Genomic DNA, 18,592 nt, shown 5'->3' on the forward strand with positions numbered 1-18,592 from the left:
CCTAGACAGTAGGCACGGAAGAAGGCTATCAGCCTCCAGGCCAGGCTTAGGAGCCTCCCAGCTGAATCAAGCTGTGATGCAGAATGCTGGACTAGGTTAGATGGGCCTATAACATGATCCTGCAGGGCTCTTCTCGCAATTCCATTTCAGTAATATGGCCTCTTTAGCGTATAGTTATAGGCTGTGGGTTATAAATTGTATTTAGGGTTTTTCTTTGGGGTGGAACGGAGTCATCTGAGAATTAAAAACCACAGACCCAATAATATGTAAGTTAAAAAGCACTGGAAGATACAACTTCCTAGGGGTTCTAGATAACTTCTTGGATGGATAGTTCATCTTTGGGCTGACAATCCCTTCCATCTGGTACAAAGCAAAGCCAACTCAGAAGTGAGCCCCATTTGAATTCAATGGAACATACTCCCATGCAACCGAGAATAGGAATAGCACGGAGGGCTGGAACATCTACATGTACACCCCAGTCTTTCCAACTCATCTGGTAAGGCTGGAAATGGCTGTACCAATCGGCCCCCATCCATCGCTCGGGAGTAGGGATCTCAGCTCTGCTGCTGCCTTCATGCGAGACACCGATGGGACGACTGCAGCGACCACCCCGCCCCCCCGTCCCGCAACGCGCTGAGAAGAATCCTTCCGCGGCTGCCGGCGGCCGGGCAGAGAAACGAGGCGAAGGTGTCCCGCTTGGAGCCTCCAGCCCTCTCTCCTTTTTGGAGCTGGGGCGCTTGGCGCAGCTCCAGCCTGGGCTGGGAGGAGACTGCGAAGGCGCTGGGGGCGGCTATCCGTTTAGGAATCCCCCGGGGAAGGAGAGCCTCGAGTCGCGGACGCCGCCTCCGCCTCCCCAGTGCCAGAGGGTTGGGGGGGGGGAAGGCAGGCAGGCACCCACCTACCCTCCTCCTGCCCCCGCCCCGCGCAGCTGGAGGGCCATGCTAGAGAAGAGGCCACGCTTCCCAAACTTCCTGCCCGGCTCTCTCAGCAAACGGGTGCCAAGAGCTGCTCCCGCGCCCGCCGCCGAGCGAGCGCTTACTCAGCCGGAGGATCGCAGGCGCCGCCGCTTCCGCGCTCCCTGGGGAAAACCTGAGCGCTCCCTGCCTCTTCCTCGCGGAGCGCGCGCGCGATGAGCGGGCCTCGAGAGAAGGCGCCGGAGGCTGCGCCCCAAAGCGGCGGCCGATGCGCGGCGGGCGTTGGCAGGGGCCCCGTTATCCTCTCGCTGCTCTTCTCGCTCCTCTCGGTGGGCGCCTGCTTTCTGCTCAGCGCCAAGACCTCCAAGCTGCAGGGGCGGTTGATGGCCCTGGAAGAAGAGTTGGCGAGCCGCGCTTGGAGCTCCGGAGAGCAGTTGGCCGCTGAGCCCTTGCTGGCCGCGCTACAGCCCCAGGTGGACGACCTTCTGCAGGAGGTAGGTGGGAAGGGCGGGGTGGAGGCGAGGGGGACAAGGGCGGGGTGGGGCGGCCGGAGGCTGCCTTATTCGCGTGCTTCTCTCAAGTCAACTTTCGAAGAAAGCTCTGCTGCTCCCCGCCGGGTCTCGGAGGGGGCTTCGAATGGGAGGCAGGCAGGGTTGCCTGTTGATCCGACTCTCCGCCACGGGCGTCTTTTGAGTGGCAGGGCAGGGCTCGACCCGAGAGTGCAGGGAGGGCTCTGCCGTGCCCCACTCTTGATCCAAGGCTGAGTGGGCGCTGCGTCCCGGACTTTCGATCTGCTGAAGCGGCAGGGTTCGGCGTGGTTGGTCTTCAAAGCACCTCCTAGGGCATCGGGTGTCATTTTTGCCGTAACAGTCCAAGACAGCTATTGAGTACTGGAAGAAGGCAGATGGGACCCTGTTCTCTAGCTTCTCAAAATGATAACGGTTGTGGGCTGTTTTGGATTGTGGTACTCCATGCTTAACCTTTCAACCTACATTTCCTCAAAGAACTTGTGACCCGGTGAAAACCGTGCCCTCAACACCTGGTTCATGTTGTTATCACAACACACCAGGCTAAGCTAGAGTGAGATAGTCCGTCGCTTAGTATGTTGTGAGAAGCCCAGCAATTTAACTAATTCAGTAACCCATTAGCATGTTGCATGGATGTAGCCATCCTGACTTGCCTTAGAGCATCCTCTGAACTAAATGATTGAGCAGGGATTCAGACCTGGCTTTAATCCAGTGTTATCTGCCAGGACACACTGTTTTAATTGCTAGATTGCAAGCTCTACAGTAAGAAAGTAAAGACATCCTCTAGTTGAAGTTAACTCTTGGTGGCTGCATCCATGCAGTTTTCTTGGTACCATTTTGGAACTGTGTTGCCTTTGCCTTTTTCTGGGATCATTTTTGTTTTTTGTTTTGTTTCAGTTTAATCAGCAGCCATGGATGTATATAAAAATGTATATTTTGAGCATGTACAGAAGGTTTCCCTCACTACAGTTCCAAAATTGTAAAAGGGTTTCAAAGATGTCAGGGTCTCTTCCAACCTCTTTTAAACTGGTATTCTCCAGAAATGTTGGATTACAGCTCTCAAAACTGTAAATGCATATTACATTTTGTGCAGATTTGTAAGTGAAATCTGGATTTCTAGATTACTTCATTATCTTGTGTTTTTAAATTCTGTGACAGCCAGTGCTCCAAACAGTCTATAATGTACTGATCAGCTGAATTTCCAGAATGCCAAACTGGCATTGTAATTTAAGACATATCTGGAGGGCTCCAGGTTGGGGAGAGGTGGTTTCTGTTATAAATGGTTGAAACATTTCAAACTTATTGATCATCATCATATTGTGTAGGGTTGGGAAAAGCTCCAGTAATAACCTTTGTTAAAATCAAGAACACTTTAGTAACCTTTCCCAGGGTGGGGAGAGCCCCATAGTAAGTGTAAAGTGAAGCTAATTTTTATTTATGAAGCATGTTAAATAGGGTTGCAAAGATTTGCAAACCTTGGGCCATATCTTGGAGATTGGTTGGCAATTAATATACAGACTGGTACTGTGTTCACACAGATCTTAATCTCAGTTTAATTATCTATCACAATTAAGACATCCCCCCTCCCCCAGTCCAACTGGGCTGATCTGAAACAAAGCTAAACATAGTGTGACCTGGTTAGTACTTGGATAAAAGGAGGGCCTTTGCTCAACTTTGGGTTGTGCGCCAGTTACGCCCTTTCCTGGACCAAGAGGCCCGTCGAATGGTCACTCATGTCCTGGTCATCTCCCATATAGACTACTGTAATGCGCTCTACATGGGACTACCCTTGAAGAATATCTGGAAGCTACAACTGGTCCAGAATGCAGCCATGCGGGCAATTTTGGGTGCCCCAAGGTTGGCACATGTAGCACCTTTGCTGCGCAAGCTGCACTGGCTCCCAGTTTGCTTCCGGGTCCAATTCAAGGTGTTAGTTATGACCTTTGAAACCCTACTTGGCATGGGGCCAGGTTACCTGAGGGACCGTCTCATCCCCATCACATTGGCCCGCCCCACCCGGTCACGCAGAGAGGGCATGTTATGGACCCCATCTGTACAAGAGTTCCATCTGGCGGAGTCTCAGAAGCGAGCCTTCTCTGCAGTAGCTCCCACCCTTTGGAACATCCTTCCCCCAGAGGTGAGAGAGGCCCCCTCACTCCTGGACTTTTGTAAGGAACTAAAAACCTGGTTTTGTCATCATGCATGGAGCGGGAAGGGGAACAGTCATTCGTGGGGATGGCTAGCTCCCTAGAAGGGCCTTTTACATTCATGGACTGAGATACAACCTTAGCCATCGGGATTTTATTACATGTTATATTATATTTTATTGTCTATTTATATTTATATTTATATATTTATATTCATTGTATTTATATGGACATTGAATTTTAAATTTTGTTTTGTTGTAAACTGCCCAGAGTCCCTCCTTGTGGGGGGAGATGGGCGGTGATAAAAATTTGATAAACAAACAAACTAGTAGGAAATGTAGGCTAGGTGAGAAAAACAGAAAAACAATCTGGAAGAAGGCAGTGGCAAACCACATTTGTATAGTTGCCAAGAAAATTACATGGACATGTCTAAATAGCCACCAGGTGTCAAGCTTGACAAGAGGGAGATTATGTTCTGTGCCCTAACAAAATGTTAGATATCACTCACACCTTGATCCTGTTTCTTCATAGGAGAACTGCTGATGTGAAGTAAGGACAGGCACTTGTGACAATTTGTAATAAAAAATTTATTACACATATGAATAAAGAATATGACATTGCATGCTATAGTAAGAGATTACTATAGATTCTATAGTATTCTTCCTTATTTTTTCTGCAATAAAACCAGGAGGGCTACTGTTCTGAAACATTATGTGAAAATTCATATCTGAAATTATAAGGAGTAATAGTCCTTCTCAGTGGTAGCCCCCTTCTCTCTGGAATACTCTCCTCCCAGAAGCATGTGCAGCCCCTGTTTGCTGACATCTCAAAAATCAGTTAAATATATTTTATTCCAGTGAGCCTTTGGTCCCAGCTGATTGATTGATTGATTGATTGATTGAGAGTCCTTCAGCATTGGGGCAGATTACAGACAGTGATAGAAGAATAAATATGGCACAGTTTTGTCTAACAGGTTTATAATGTTTGGGGCTTTTTGGTCATGAGATTGGACAGTTTGCAGCCAACTTTTGGAGAAGAATTAGAAAGGTTAAGAATCCCTTTCATGGTAGTTTTCTAATCCTATGCAAAGCACCCATCGTTTGCTTTCTTTAAAAGGCCAGAAGTGCGTGGGATGTAGATACTTGATGCAAAATCCATGTCAAAAGATGAAAACAGTTTATGGTGTTTCTCCGTCTGTAGCTATATCTCCAAGACTGGAAAATTGGCATGAAATTGCTTAACATTTAAACAAAACCAGAACAGAATCTGACAGCAACATCTATATGCTGTCTAACACCACGTAATGTTGATTGTGAGCAGTCAAGGAAAGAAGAACAGGGAGTTTAAATTTGATTTCAAGAATAAAATTTCTGCAGAACTACAGCATCCCTCTATTAAATGTAGGTAGTTCCAAATGATATGAATAAATGTCCTTTGATTCTTAAATCTGCTATATTACTGACAGAGCATTCAAATAGGGTAAGTCTCAGATACAATTCTTCATGACCTCCTTAACAGTCACAGGATAACTTGCAAGATATCCTGAAATACACTCTCCTGCTATAAATAGCACTCTCGTACCAGTGTTCTGAATTTTGTAGTTAGTCTATACAATATGACTAGTTCAGTCCAACTTTACTGCCTGGTGATTTACAAATAGATGAACAAAAGCCAAGAGAAATGGGGAAATTACTACTGTAGTGTAATAGTATGATTGCAGCTTAATGAAGTGATATTGTAATGAAAAATCCCTTCTTGAAATAGTCATTATGAAAAAAGGAAATTCTAATACAAATAGTGGATGCAAACAGTATTCAAAGAAAGATGGGAGATTTATTTTTTACATGGAAGTCGCAAACCTATCCAGATATCATTTGCATTTCATTTTTGTTTAAGATTGAGAATAGTTTCTTCCTTGCTGAACTTTTTCTTTATCTGGATTGCTTTGGTTATACAGTAATGCTAAATCAACGAACCATTGGTATAAATCTTGCATTTATTATGTCTCCTGCTGTGTTTATTTTCTTTTTGAGTGACTGAAGATTGGAATGCCTGGCTTGAAAAAGTATTTTCTAATATTATTATTTTTTTTAAAAAACTGGCATACAAAGGAGAATATGGGGATTAACACATTCATTCATTAGAGAATCCTGTTTTAGATAGTTAATGAAGATCTGAAAACGAAAAAGGACACATAAGGGGGATTGAAAGAAGGACTGAAAATGGACATAATTCATAATTGTAGAGATGGTGTCAGGTGGGCTAAAATTCAGTAAGATGAGGTTGGTGAATGATGCTAACAACAAAATACATTCAAAATAAAAGGAAGAGAAAAGAATATTTACACCAGTTCAGCAAAGATGGCAAAATGCTAGATGTTAGCACTCAACCAACTACAAAGGTGGAACTCCTCAATTCCTATTCTGGTTCAGTCTTTACCAACAAGAAGGTACATGCTATACCAGGCAGGATGAAGGGGCAGGACTGATGCTTGAGATTGAAAGAGATATAGTCAGCAAATGTCTGTTTATTTTGAATGAGTTAAAGTCTCCAAGGCTGCACGCTATAGGAACACACCTAATGGCCTGACTGAACTTTTATGTATTACTTTCGAGAAATCCCAGAAAACAGGCGAAATGTCAGACAATGAAAAGAAGGCAAATGTCACAGGAAATTCTAATTTCGAAAATGAGAAAAGAAGGATCCAGGAAACTATTGTCAGCCCTTCAAGGTAGATCAGATCAGGAAATAGACTCAAGATGACTGGAACTCTATTAATATAGACTATAGTAACAGAAACTTGAAAGCCTGCCTGTGTTTTCTCTAATACTTTGTTTCCCTGGCCTAAAACATGTGTTGAGTAGATGGTGAGCAGGAGGGGGCCCCTATCCAGGGGGGAAAACGCATGCGTAGTTTAGAGGCTTTGAACTGTCATTCAAAGAAACCCAGAACAAACCCACCTTGAGTTTTGGGCTTTATCTGTCTGGGTTTTCCCACGCTCCTTCAGTTTGGTAGGATTTTCTGTCCACAGTAGCAGTTATTAAAACACTAGAGACTTTCTCCTCATCTCAGCATGGTCTTTGCTTAAGCCAGGACACATGCTTTTGTAACTGTCACCACATAGGTTCTCCAAGGTCATTTCTGTGGCTGTCCACAACTGTGAAACAGTTAAATACCTGGGAAGATTCTAGAGCAGACAATAAAACAATCAGTTTGCACACACCTTGATAAGAATGTGGTGCTTACCAAAAGCCAGTATGGATTAGTCAAGTGTGTGTCTTGTGCAGCTGACTTTTTTTTTTCACTTGTAGCATTCTCACTTGGATTGCCATGGACATAAAGAATCTTGATTTCAATAAAGCATTTGATAAAGTACCCCATAACATTCTGGATTGGAAACTAGTTATGTGTGGGCTGGATGGCATGACAATTAAGGGGATACATAGCTATCTTTAAAAGCATACTCAAGGGATATCTGGCAATTGTTCTTCATCAAACTGGGATGAAGCATCAAATGGAATGTCATTAAGAGAAGGCTTAATTGTTTCCAAATCACAGAAAAGAAGAGTTCTACCTTGTTCTGCATTAGTCAGATCCCACCTCGATTCTGTTCTCTTTTTAGTATCATACTTTGAGAAGGCGTTAGATAAACTGAACATGACCAGAAAAGAGCAATGAAGATGATCATGGGATTAGAAACTATGAAAAGAGAACGGAGGAATTGGGAAGGTTTAGCTTGGAAAAGAGAAAAATGTTAAGGTGGGTAGAAATATGATAACACTGAAAGGATGTCATACAGAAGAAAGTTAGGACCTGTTTCTGTCATGCCCAAAGGCATGACACAGAATAATGGTCTTAAGTTACAGGAGGAAAGCAACTTGACTGCAGAACTAATTATCAAAGGAGGTGGTGAGCTCCTTTTCACAGATTATAATCAAGGAGAAGCTGGACAACCCGTTGTCTGGATTGTTATGATCCCTAAACTGAACAAAGCATTGAGTTATAAAAGGAAATTCAGAGTATCATAGATTGTAAGGTTTGAAGGAACCTTGGATATCTAATCCATCCTCCTGTCCAGTATAGGAATCACCTCTCCAGCTTCTGACACATGGCTGGCCTTCCACAGCTTCTTTACCTCCAATGAAAGAAAGTGTACCATCTCCCAAGACAAAAGTGCTTCAAATACTTCAAGTCAAGTATCATGTCTTCCTGCAGGTTGGTCTTCTCCAGGCTAAACCTATCCAACATGTCCAGCTGTTCTTCATTTTTTCATTCTTAACCCCTTGTCATCTTGGTTGTTTTCATGCTCTAGTGTTTCCAGTGTCATTCCTAAAATGTGATGTTCAGAACTGGATGCAATATTCTAGATGTAGCCTGACCAATGCTGAATAGAGAGAGACAGTGATTTTCATTACTATTGATACTATACTTCTGTTGATGCAGCCTAGGACTGCATTTGCTTTTTTGTTTTTTGCAGTTGCATCATACACTATTGACTCATATTCAATTTGTGATCCACCAAGAGACCCAAATTCTTTTTGAATATACTGTTGCCTGGTATATTCCCTTCAACTTATAACAATGCTTGATTTTTCTCACCCAAATGTAAGACTTCACATTTGTTTCTGTTGAAATTCGTCTTGCTACCATCTCATAATCATCTTTTTTTTCCCTAACTATCCTACCATCCACATCTAGCAGCAGACTAGGTCATATATAGGGATACTGGAATACTCTGCATTTATATAGAGACATTGGAATTTTTGGATCATGTAACCTGACCTGTACCTTCCTCCATAAGTTCTATGCTACTTTATATGATGGGTCTTTTTATAACATGATTGGTGTGATTAAAGATAGAAATGTCTTCTTAGCCCATAATCTACAGTTTGAAAAACAAGTTTCATATATTTATAAGGTAGCACAGGTTCCTTGTAGGTAATGTTTCCTCAGATCTGGGATCCTCAGCTAGTCCATTCTGAGAGATCTCACCAAAGGAGAAGATTCATCTTGGAGAAGGTGGTCTTGGAGATATCCAGGTGTTAAGCTATGTATGGTTTTAAAGGTGATAACCTGCACTTTGAGTTGCATTTGGAATTAACTGCCAGCCAGTGCTGCTTCTGTGGTAGTAATGTCACATAGATGAACCTTGGTACTCCTGTAACTATTCAGGCCAGTTACTGAACCAAATGAAACAACTGACCAGTCTTCAAGGGCAGCCCCATGCAGTCCAGTTGTGAGGTGACAAAGGCATGAGTTAAGTCCCCTGTTCCAGAAATGGCTGTAACTGGCATACCTGATGCAGTTGTTCAAAGGTCCTCCACCTGCCGTTCAAGCAGGAGGTCTGAGTGATTTGTATTATTTTGGCTACTGTAAACACAAACCAAATTAAAGTGATTGTCTCTAGATTTACCTCATTCAGTGGATGACTGAAGAACCTTTGAAATCAGTGCAGCTCTTATTGTTAGCGTCCATTTTCTATATTACCCGGCTGTTAGTTTTAGCTGTTCTAGGTCAGTGCCAAAGAAGAGCAAAGATGTCACTACAGAGACATCAGTGATGGCATGCTAATGGAAGATGAGAGCTCCAAAGGAGAGCCCCTCATTCTTGTACCGCACAAAATGTCCCAAGAGCACGTCTGTAGGTGAAACTCCACAGTTATGAAATTCTCAAGTGAATTTGTCTTGGAAAACTCTGAGGGACAAGAACAACTTGTTATTATTTTTTTTAAAGAGCAGTTCTTTGTGTTTTTCTCTAATTTGACTTCCCAGCCTTTGTCCTAAATAAAAAAATTGTTACTTTATTGTGTATTAAAGAAGATGCTTCTGGATGTGGGAGAGCATATATAAAGCTCCACTTTTCAAATGGTTAAAGCAGCCATATCTTTTTCCAAGCCTGCACAGCTGTTTCCAGCTGTTTCTGCATGTCTGTGCATGCAAAGTCACTTTGCTTTGCTGGGAAAACTGCAGGGAGGTGCCTGTGATGACAGTGCCTGTGCGTGTATGCAGAGAGAGCTTGAACCCACAGCCCAAAAGAAGTGCTCCCTTATGTTCTGAAGCACCTGTTGGATTTGCACAGTCCTAAAGTACATTGTGTAAATTGGCTTCCTTACCAATCCATGGATATAACTTCATCAATGCATAATGCAAGTCTCAAAATATTTCAGAGCTGCATTAAAGAAATAAGTGGAGCTTTCTTAATTTTCTAAACCTTTCAGCCTAACTGCCTCATTCTAGAGAGCTGCTCTGTAGACTGAGCTGAGCCGCCAGTATAATGGATGCATAATGTCTCATCTAGTTTTCAGTAATATCATAGGGATAGGATCTTAATTTTACAAAGGCCTTGTTATTTCAAAATATGCCCAAAGTCTTTGTTCTGAAACTGTAATGCAGGGTTTCTCAACCAGGGTTCCGTGAGAGGTCACTAGGGGTTCCCTGGGAGATGACAATTTATTTAAAAGATTAGTTCAACTTCAGGCAACTTCACATTAAAAAGGTAATTTTCATTCTTTATTTTTAGTTTTAGAACACTGTTAATGTCCTAACAGCCAGGAATCACGCTGAGACGAGGAATAGGTCTCTAGTGTTTATTACTGCTACATAAGACAGAAAATCCTAACAAATGGAAGAAGCGTGGGAAAACCCAGACAGATAAACCCCAAAAGTCAAGGCGGGTCTGTTTTGTGTCTCTTTGAATGGCTGCTTAACTCCTCAGTACTACGCATGCGTTTTCCCCCCTGGATAGGGGCCTCCTCCTGCTCACCATCAGTGCTCATGACAGTTAATGCATATATACAGGGCTACACATGAAACGAATATAATAATTTGGTAACTTCTGGCCTACATTTAAGCTTGAATGTGCAGGGGTTCCCTGAAGCCTGAAAAATGTTTTGAGGGTTCCTCCAGGGTCAAAAGGTTGAGAAAGGCTAATGTAATGTAATGTAATGTAATGTAATGTAATGTAATGTAATGTAATGTAATGTAATACAAGATGGAAAAGCTGCATTGTTCTTCCCACCACAATAACTAGATTGGAAAGATTGTGTTCTTCTGCTAATTCATTAGAAAATGGGAGGAAGGGAGTGAGTAATTTGTCCCAACTCCTTTCCAATGCCTGAATAGCCATGGGGTAGTACACCAGGAAGTTACCATCTTTTTTTTCATGGGCTGCTGAATTGTCAATAATACCATAGTTTCAATCTGGCATGAATATTTCTAGTTTTCAATGTCTCCATCCTTCTCTTATTTGCTTTATTATTTGATTGATTGGTTTGACTCTTACTGCTCATCTATGATGCTGCATAGATCCTCAAAACTGAATATAAACAAGTATTCTAAAATTCAACAGTATAGCTTCTTTTTCTAGCTTCTTCCCTTTTTAAATGTGAAAGCTGCGTAATTCTGTATACAAACAGACAACTATCTATACAGGTAATTCCTTTAGTTTAGAAAATGCACAGGATAGCTTTATTTGAGTCAGAGTCAATGATTTCACAGGGTCTCTAAGGGAACAGGTTCAATGAATAGTTAAGAATGGATTCTTTCAACTATTAGTAAGCAATTTTGCCTATTAAATCTAAAATAATTGAAAGGAACAAAAAATCAGAACGCTGGTTTGTGTAATTATTTGGCTTGAAGCAATCTGTTATTATAAAATTAACTAAATACTGGGTGTGATCCAATCAAAGCTGAGCAAGTCTTGGGATTTCCAGTGGAAGAGATATAAATATTTGCTTAATTTTCTCATTGAAATCAATGGGACTAGGCTTTGATTTGGCAAGAACTTGCATTTTTGGCAATAGCATGGGTAACATTTGTTCTCTGTTAGTATTTATTTATTTATTTGCTTTCTTGACAGAAACTGAGCGAAGGGTTAGCCAAACTGCGTACAGCAAGAGAAGTACCCTCTGAATGCCGCTGCCCACCAGGTATGTGGATGAGGAACAGAATTTTTTTAAAATAGATATATTGTATTATTAGGTGAATGTGAGAAATAAATACCTGTCATGGCATTGCTTGAAAGTTTTTTTTCCTGGCTTGCGCTTGTTTGAATATATTTACAAGAAGATTTTGTGTATGGATAGGATGATCTCTGTTAAAATTAGATTTCTTTTTAATTCTGTACGTGCAACAGTGAATAGTCAAGCAATTAAACTAATTGGTCTTCAGTTTTGAAGTGTCTGAGTTATTTCATAACAGAACAAATTATTCCTTATTAGAACATACATCTTAATGTTTCTTAATTGTTTTACCCCAAAGCACCCTTTGCTGCATGGGTAAGTACCTTCAGTCGACATGGTTGTTTAAAAACATTTGCCTATAGATTTCTCAATTTCTCAGATGAATCATTAAAGAATTTTGTTAGTTTTTGTTCAGCTGCCTTTTGTGAGGTTTAGTGAGGTTCAGTTAAATAAATGTCTAATGATTTCAGTATGAGCAAATTATGCAAGTATTTGCTTGTTTCTTTCTGTAAATATTGCTGATCACATTTGGAGCAGCATGGAAAAGGGCATCTCATATTGGAGAAGTCTGCAGTCACATGAATGGGGTCATTTTTGTAAAGGTTGAGGTGAAATGTTTCCATGTGGACATTTTTGTTTTGCACAGAAACCAAAGTCATCCTACATATACTTGGATCAGATATTATTTTCTAATGAAAATCCTGTGTGGCCCAATATTTAAAAGCAGTCAAAAGACTGTAAGCTGAAATCCTGCTAACATCAGTAGATGTAAAATTTGCATATTTTTTTTTGAAATCCTGAGAAAGATAACATCATTTTATCCTGCTTTGATCTTTAAATTATGTATAATAGTTTTAAATATTTGATTTCTGGTTCTTTTAAACATAACAACATACTGTAATTGTAGTTCTCTTACTTTAGTAACCACTAGCAAATAAATTGATAGCTATCTTCATGCTCATCTTGACTGACTTCTTCCAAGCAGGGCAGATTGATTGAGATATTAACCTACGATTATGTCTTGCGTGTCAAAATATCAGTTAAGTTTGAAGACTGGGAAGCCTGCTGAATTTTTAAATGTATGCTCTGGTTCTTGCAGCAAAGAGAATAGATTATTTGAAGTTTTTGATTAGACCGATTAGTCAATGTTCTTTCTGACTTGTATTCTTCCAATAAAGAACTAACTTGGTTTCCTTACAGCATGGATATGCTTATAATACCTTACCACAGGGTGGGCAGCCATCTTGTGCTTCCCAAATCCAGAGGCAAAATCCATAGACTTTTGGCTGCACGTCTTTAAGCTTTTCTTTTTGCTCCCTGCAGGTGAAAAATGGGTGTGGTAAGCTTTCTTGAGGTTTAACCAGTCTATTTTTCATGTTAACATTATTGGCCTTGTACCACTGGTTATATCACTACATCACCAGCTGCATCTTTGGAGCCCCACAAATTAAATAAATAAATGAAGTGAAGTCCCCTCTAAGAAAAAAAACTTCCGTTGTACAATGAGTTGGCACTGTTAGCAGCCCCCATCCTTGGCATCAAAATGCTTGTACACCTTATTGTAGGCTTGAGATTTCGATTATTCCTATTCTTAAAAATGAAATATGATTTCAGAAATTATGATTCTTGATTATGAAGACACTGAAGTATAGTTAACAGTTGTAGTCAATTGATGCCTACCATCAGGAGTCCCCAACATTTTTTGGTTATGAATGCATATTGAATTTGGGGAACTTACAAAATTGCTGGTAGGTGGATTTTCCTGTGCACAGTATCATTACTATTTACCTTTAAAAAAAATTGGGCTCTAGAGACATTACTGAAAATGGTATTTTGCTTTGCAGCATGCCAGCTTCTTCCCTTAAAAATTACAGTAGATTTTTTTTAATGCAAAAAGTCCTGGCCCCAAAGGCATGTCTATCATATAATGTCTGATCATTGTTTAAAAAGGAAAATATAAAGGTCATTTGGACATGTGGAACTATCCATCTGGTTCTGCAGTCCTGGCCAAAAATTGTACAACCACAATCTAATTTTGTCTAAATGTACTAGATAAAAAAACTGTTGATAATACTGTATATACATTAAAAAGCTGTTTTTCTTTCTTAGTAAGCAAGCAATCATTGATTTCAGTAGACAAGAATATATGTAGCTCAGGGTTGAACGGTGGAGTCTTTAGTGCTCTCTGAGCTTGTTTGTTTGTTTGCAGACATTTTATTACCCAACTAGGTAACACCATCAGTGCAAGTAAGTGTGGAGTTTGCTCCTTGTTTATATATAGCAGCTTGCCCCAGTTTTGGTGGCGGTGTAGTTTTGTAATGGTATATGGAAATGACCTTGGGAGACAGGGAGAAGAGACACAGCCAAGGGAACGATGAGATAAAAGGCAACTTAGCCCGCAGCAGGAATGTGAGTGGGGCAAGTGGTTCAGAACGGACCTTACCTTGTTTCTTGGGAAGTAAAGCGGAGGAGGGAGAAATGTACTTTCAGACTTGCAAGATTCTGTTAATGCAACCTTACAATAAAGTAGAATTAGCTCATCTGGCTATGCTTCCTGTCTGGTCTACCTTGCAAGGTTGACGGGTTTTCTCCTTGGTAGTTCCTTGATTGAGGTATTGTTTTCTGCTTGATTGTTTGTCTGGTGTTAATCCCTGCTTATCTGGGAGTTGGCTGCTGGAGAGATGTGTTCTGGTCTTTTTGTTTCCTTCTTAGCTTTTTTATTGTCTCTTTTGAATGGTGTGTAAATGTGGTTTGTCTCTATGTGTCTATTGATGGCTGATTTGTCTGAATGCCAAGTTTCCAGGAATTCCCTAGTGGTTTTGGATTTGTCTCAGTAGCCCAAGAAGAAAAAACAGGAAAGACATCTACAACATACAGTGTAAGAACTGTGACAGCCACTATGTAGGACAGACAGGCAGAAGACTAGCAGAGTGCATCCATTAACAACAACTAGCAGTCAAATGACACAATGAAAACTCCTTAATCTCACAACACATGGACAGACTCAACCACAGTTTCAGCTGGGAAACTGTGAGCATCTCAGACCAAGCTTGTCGTTCAGACTGATGATGTTACCTCGTTGGGTAATGAAATGTGTGCAAGCAAACAACCAAGCCCAAAGAGCACCAAGGACTCCACATTATTGATTTCCGTTTAAGTATTTGCAACTGTGAGACACATAAACATCCCCACCCCACCCCCCGGGATATGGACAAATACAAGCCTGTGTGCTTTTAAGGAAGGGAGTGCTAGAAACATTTTTCTTTAATATTGCAGGACCCCTCCCTCTCCGCTATTTCTTAATTCATGCAGGGCTGGTGGGGAACCTGTACTGTAGAGTAGGCTGCCATTCTTTCTGCTCAGCTATTGGCTGGCTTGATCTGAGCAGTAATTGGTGGACGATGCATAGCCTGGATTGTACAACAGCATATTGAAAATGTTGGGGAGTACAATGTGAATACATTTGGAATTTGGTGTATAAAATCTGTGGGAGACTTGCTTCATAGAAAATTGAGAAAGAGTACAATCTAGCAAAATCCAACTATAAGATGTTTTATGAGGTATGCCATATGATCCTATATTATGTTTATTTGGAAGTCCCACCATGCAGAATGGGACTTTGGGTCGGATAAAAGTGTATAGAATTGGAGCTTTGGTCTAAGAGGAAATTAAGCGTTGTTGCATGTTAATGCAATTACACCAAAACCCTATAAGGAAGATACCATCTGTACAATCATGATATGATTTCAAAAATGTCCACTTTAACTATAAAATACAGTGTTTTATCTTGGAAGTTCACCCAAGATTAAGAGTTTGTGCACTGTTTGGTATTTTTGACCACTAGAGGGAGCTAATATTATTTCATGAATAGTATAGAAATTAAATTGCTCAAAGCATTAAGATAAATTCCATTATCAGGTATCTGAGATGCTTGATTAAGACATTTATCTTAATTCTCTTAAATGCGCAGAATTCCTCTGAACTACAGAAGGCTTACTTTTATGTTCCCTAGCTGGATTTTTAATAACTTTCTCTAACATTCTTTATGTAGTAATTAATCTAGATAATTTTCAGATCTCTGCTACAGTGGGGTATATCTTTGATCATGTTCTGAATAGGAGTGTACTGTATACACAATAACCACAAGTGCTTTAGACATAATGAAGACTTCATTGAACCCTATTTTGCTTTAAAATAATTGTTGTATTTTTCAGAATGTTAATGTCGTCCCAGCTCTTTGATTCTATGATTTCAAATATGGTTGCTAAACATTCATTCTAGACACAGTATAGCCATTGGTCCCTAGAATGATCTGGATTTTTTAAGCATAAGCATTTCAGTGCCTTGGAAGAAAGCACAAAGGGCTATTTCACACTTATCCACATAGCCATCTCCAGGCCATTTTTCACCCTGGCATCTTCAGGGATAAGAGACAAGCGACATGATGTATGTTGTCATGTTGCAATGAAGATTTTGCATCTTACATACTTGTATGTGATGTTGCAACACAAGCATTAAAGGGCGGTGCTTGTGTCAAGACATCACAGTGTACAGTTCATCATTTTGTCATCATTGTGATTAATACTAAACTGGCCTGTGCCAATTTTGCTTCCGTTTGCAAGATTTATCTCATGGGATGTGTCCAAATATGCCTTTCTGTTGGCGGAAGATTTCTTTCACTAAATAAAGGGTAGTATTATACTATATCCTGGGTTGCAATGCTATATGCAAAGTAAATAAAATAATAATATTCTATACATGCAATTTCTTGCAGAAAAATGAGAAGCACTACTGAACGTATAGCAGTATGTGAACCTTGTGCAAACATTTTTGTAATCGGAGTACTTGATCTGTTTTTGTGTTCACTTTCTAGTGGATTCTGACCACTATTAATAGAAAAGCAGGCATTACACATCTGCAAGGGATTCTGAAGAATATTCAGTTAATATTCATTCTGAACAGTGCCCCTTGATGCTGCCATTTGAAAACATATATAAATCGCAGTGGTAACTATTCTTTAATCCTCCTCTTTCGCTATGTAGATATACATTATAAGTAAAAAAAATATGTATTCTTAAGCTTGGATACAGAGTACAGCAGGCAGGAGATAATGGTGATATTTTTGCCCATCACATTTACAGATACCCCCAGATGCCTTGAAATGGCACTCTTCAGGCTGGGGGACATTTCCATGTGGGAAGAAGGGATAAAGGAAATAGGCAGTCCTGCTTACCAGATATGCCTTTGACCATTTTAGCACAAGTTCCCTTTTCCCTTAACTCTTTAGAAAGAATACACTCCATTAAGGATAGTCCTGCAACCCTCAGAAGAGGCTTTCCTGGTTGTCATAGGGAGGGGACACTTAAGGAAATAGGAAATTCATCTTTCAGCAGTCCTTCTTTGGTCCTAGCAACAATGACCACATTTTCCTCTCCAGGATGCTCTCTACAAATTAAACAATGTCTCACTTTTCTTCCAAGTCTTACGACAGTTCACTGAGCATCTCTTTCCAAAACTGGATTAAACAGTTGAAAACTCTCTCTCTCACTTAAAGAAACTGGTGCCGTGTTTTTTCTTCCTTGTGTCATCTTCTCTTTAAAATCCAGAGTTGCTTGGACAGACCGTTTTTCCCCCTTTCTGCTTTGGAAATTGGGGTAAAATGAGAGGGAGAAGTCAGCTACAGGTGAGACTGGAGTAGGAAGAAAGGCCAGACAGCTGGTCACAGTGGGAAAGACGAAACCAGAAGAGTTGAAAATGTCCTGTGCTCATCTAGTAATTAGTTTACAGGGCAAAATTTCATGTTCTTAAATGGTAGGTGAACTATTGGAAGGAAGGGCAAGGACCTTTTTGGCCAAATGGCTATTTGGAAGAAATCTATTCTCTATGTAATGTTAAACAGCATCAGAAAGAGTTCTAAATTATATTTAGCCTACCAACCAGACTTTCAGTGTTCTTAGAAAGATGAGAGGAAAGAAAAAATGCTGTTCAGGATTTAAAACAAACACGCTCACAAAACTATAGTCCAGATTTTTCTTGCACCCCACTTCCCCTGCTATAATTCACAGTCTTCCCATGAATGTTCTGGCTTACCAGGATCAAAGAGTTCCTTGTCCTAGGCTTACTGGCAAGTGGATTTGTGGAAAGTTGTCTGGAATGACTATTCAAAAATAGATTGCAGTGTAACTTTTAACAAAGGCTATGAGATTTTCATGTGATGGCTTATTGCACGACAAGCATGTAACCATGGCTGTTTCTGTAGCAGGCCTTCTGACATGCTGTCATTCATTTCAGTTGTGAAGCCTAGATGGTGATGGTATTTTCTGCAACTATTTCTCAGTTGAGGAACAGCCCAGTTCTCATTTTTGGAATTCTAAGCTTCTGGAAGTCTACAATTCTTTGGGATGAAGTTGGATTTTAATATGTGAAATTAACCTGGGTCTAATAAATCCATGACTTTTTACAGTAGGACTCTTGTAGCTATTCAAAAACTAGAAAAATGGTGAAAAAAGCCTTGTTTCCTTAGAGATCAAAACATACCTTCTTCTCAGATTAATTATGCCTATAGGCAAAATTTTATCAAATATTGAGGGTTGTAAATGGAATACTAATGAAAAATAAGTACTTTCCAACATGGCTATAAAACAAAGACATTAGTTAACATTTTAAAAAGTAATTCTTGTTACACTAGGTGTTGTACCAGTTCTTGTGAATTCTCTGATATCAGTTTAGTTGTGCTTCAGATAATGCATGTGTCTTTTTCCCATAAGAAAATCATGGCTAGATTTAACTATAATGTTTAGCAAAATCAGTGCTGCCTGCATTACAAATTAGATCATTTTAGAAAGTCTCTAAAGCTGTAAATTCCCCAAACCTTTTTAAAATTGATAAATACTAATACTGAGATTTAGGCATGTGTTTTTGGATCTTCATTTCAGGTTTTTCAAAGCACAAAGAGTGGCACACTTATTGTATCTCATGCTCCAATCACAGATCTCTTAGTAGTTTCAATGAGGAAAGGAACATCTGAGACATTATTTAGCTGTG

At 40.3% G+C, this 18,592-nt stretch overlaps 1 protein-coding gene across 1 annotated transcript in view; it reads left to right on the forward strand.

Moving 5' to 3' along the window:
* Positions 1–917: 917 nt before the first annotated feature.
* Positions 918–18,592, forward strand: part of LOC134492284 (collagen alpha-1(XXIII) chain-like) — a 49,019-nt gene continuing 31,344 nt past the window's right edge. Inside the window, exons 1-2 of the mRNA XM_063296461.1 lie at positions 918–1,408; positions 11,446–11,515. Coding sequence (XP_063152531.1) covers positions 1,130–1,408; positions 11,446–11,515 — 349 coding nt within the window. The 5' untranslated portion in view covers positions 918–1,129. The remainder of the gene's footprint in view (positions 1,409–11,445; positions 11,516–18,592) is intronic.

Source organism: Candoia aspera, chromosome 2, assembly GCF_035149785.1.
Source record: "Candoia aspera isolate rCanAsp1 chromosome 2, rCanAsp1.hap2, whole genome shotgun sequence".
Classification (NCBI taxonomy): Eukaryota; Metazoa; Chordata; class Lepidosauria; order Squamata; family Boidae; genus Candoia; species Candoia aspera.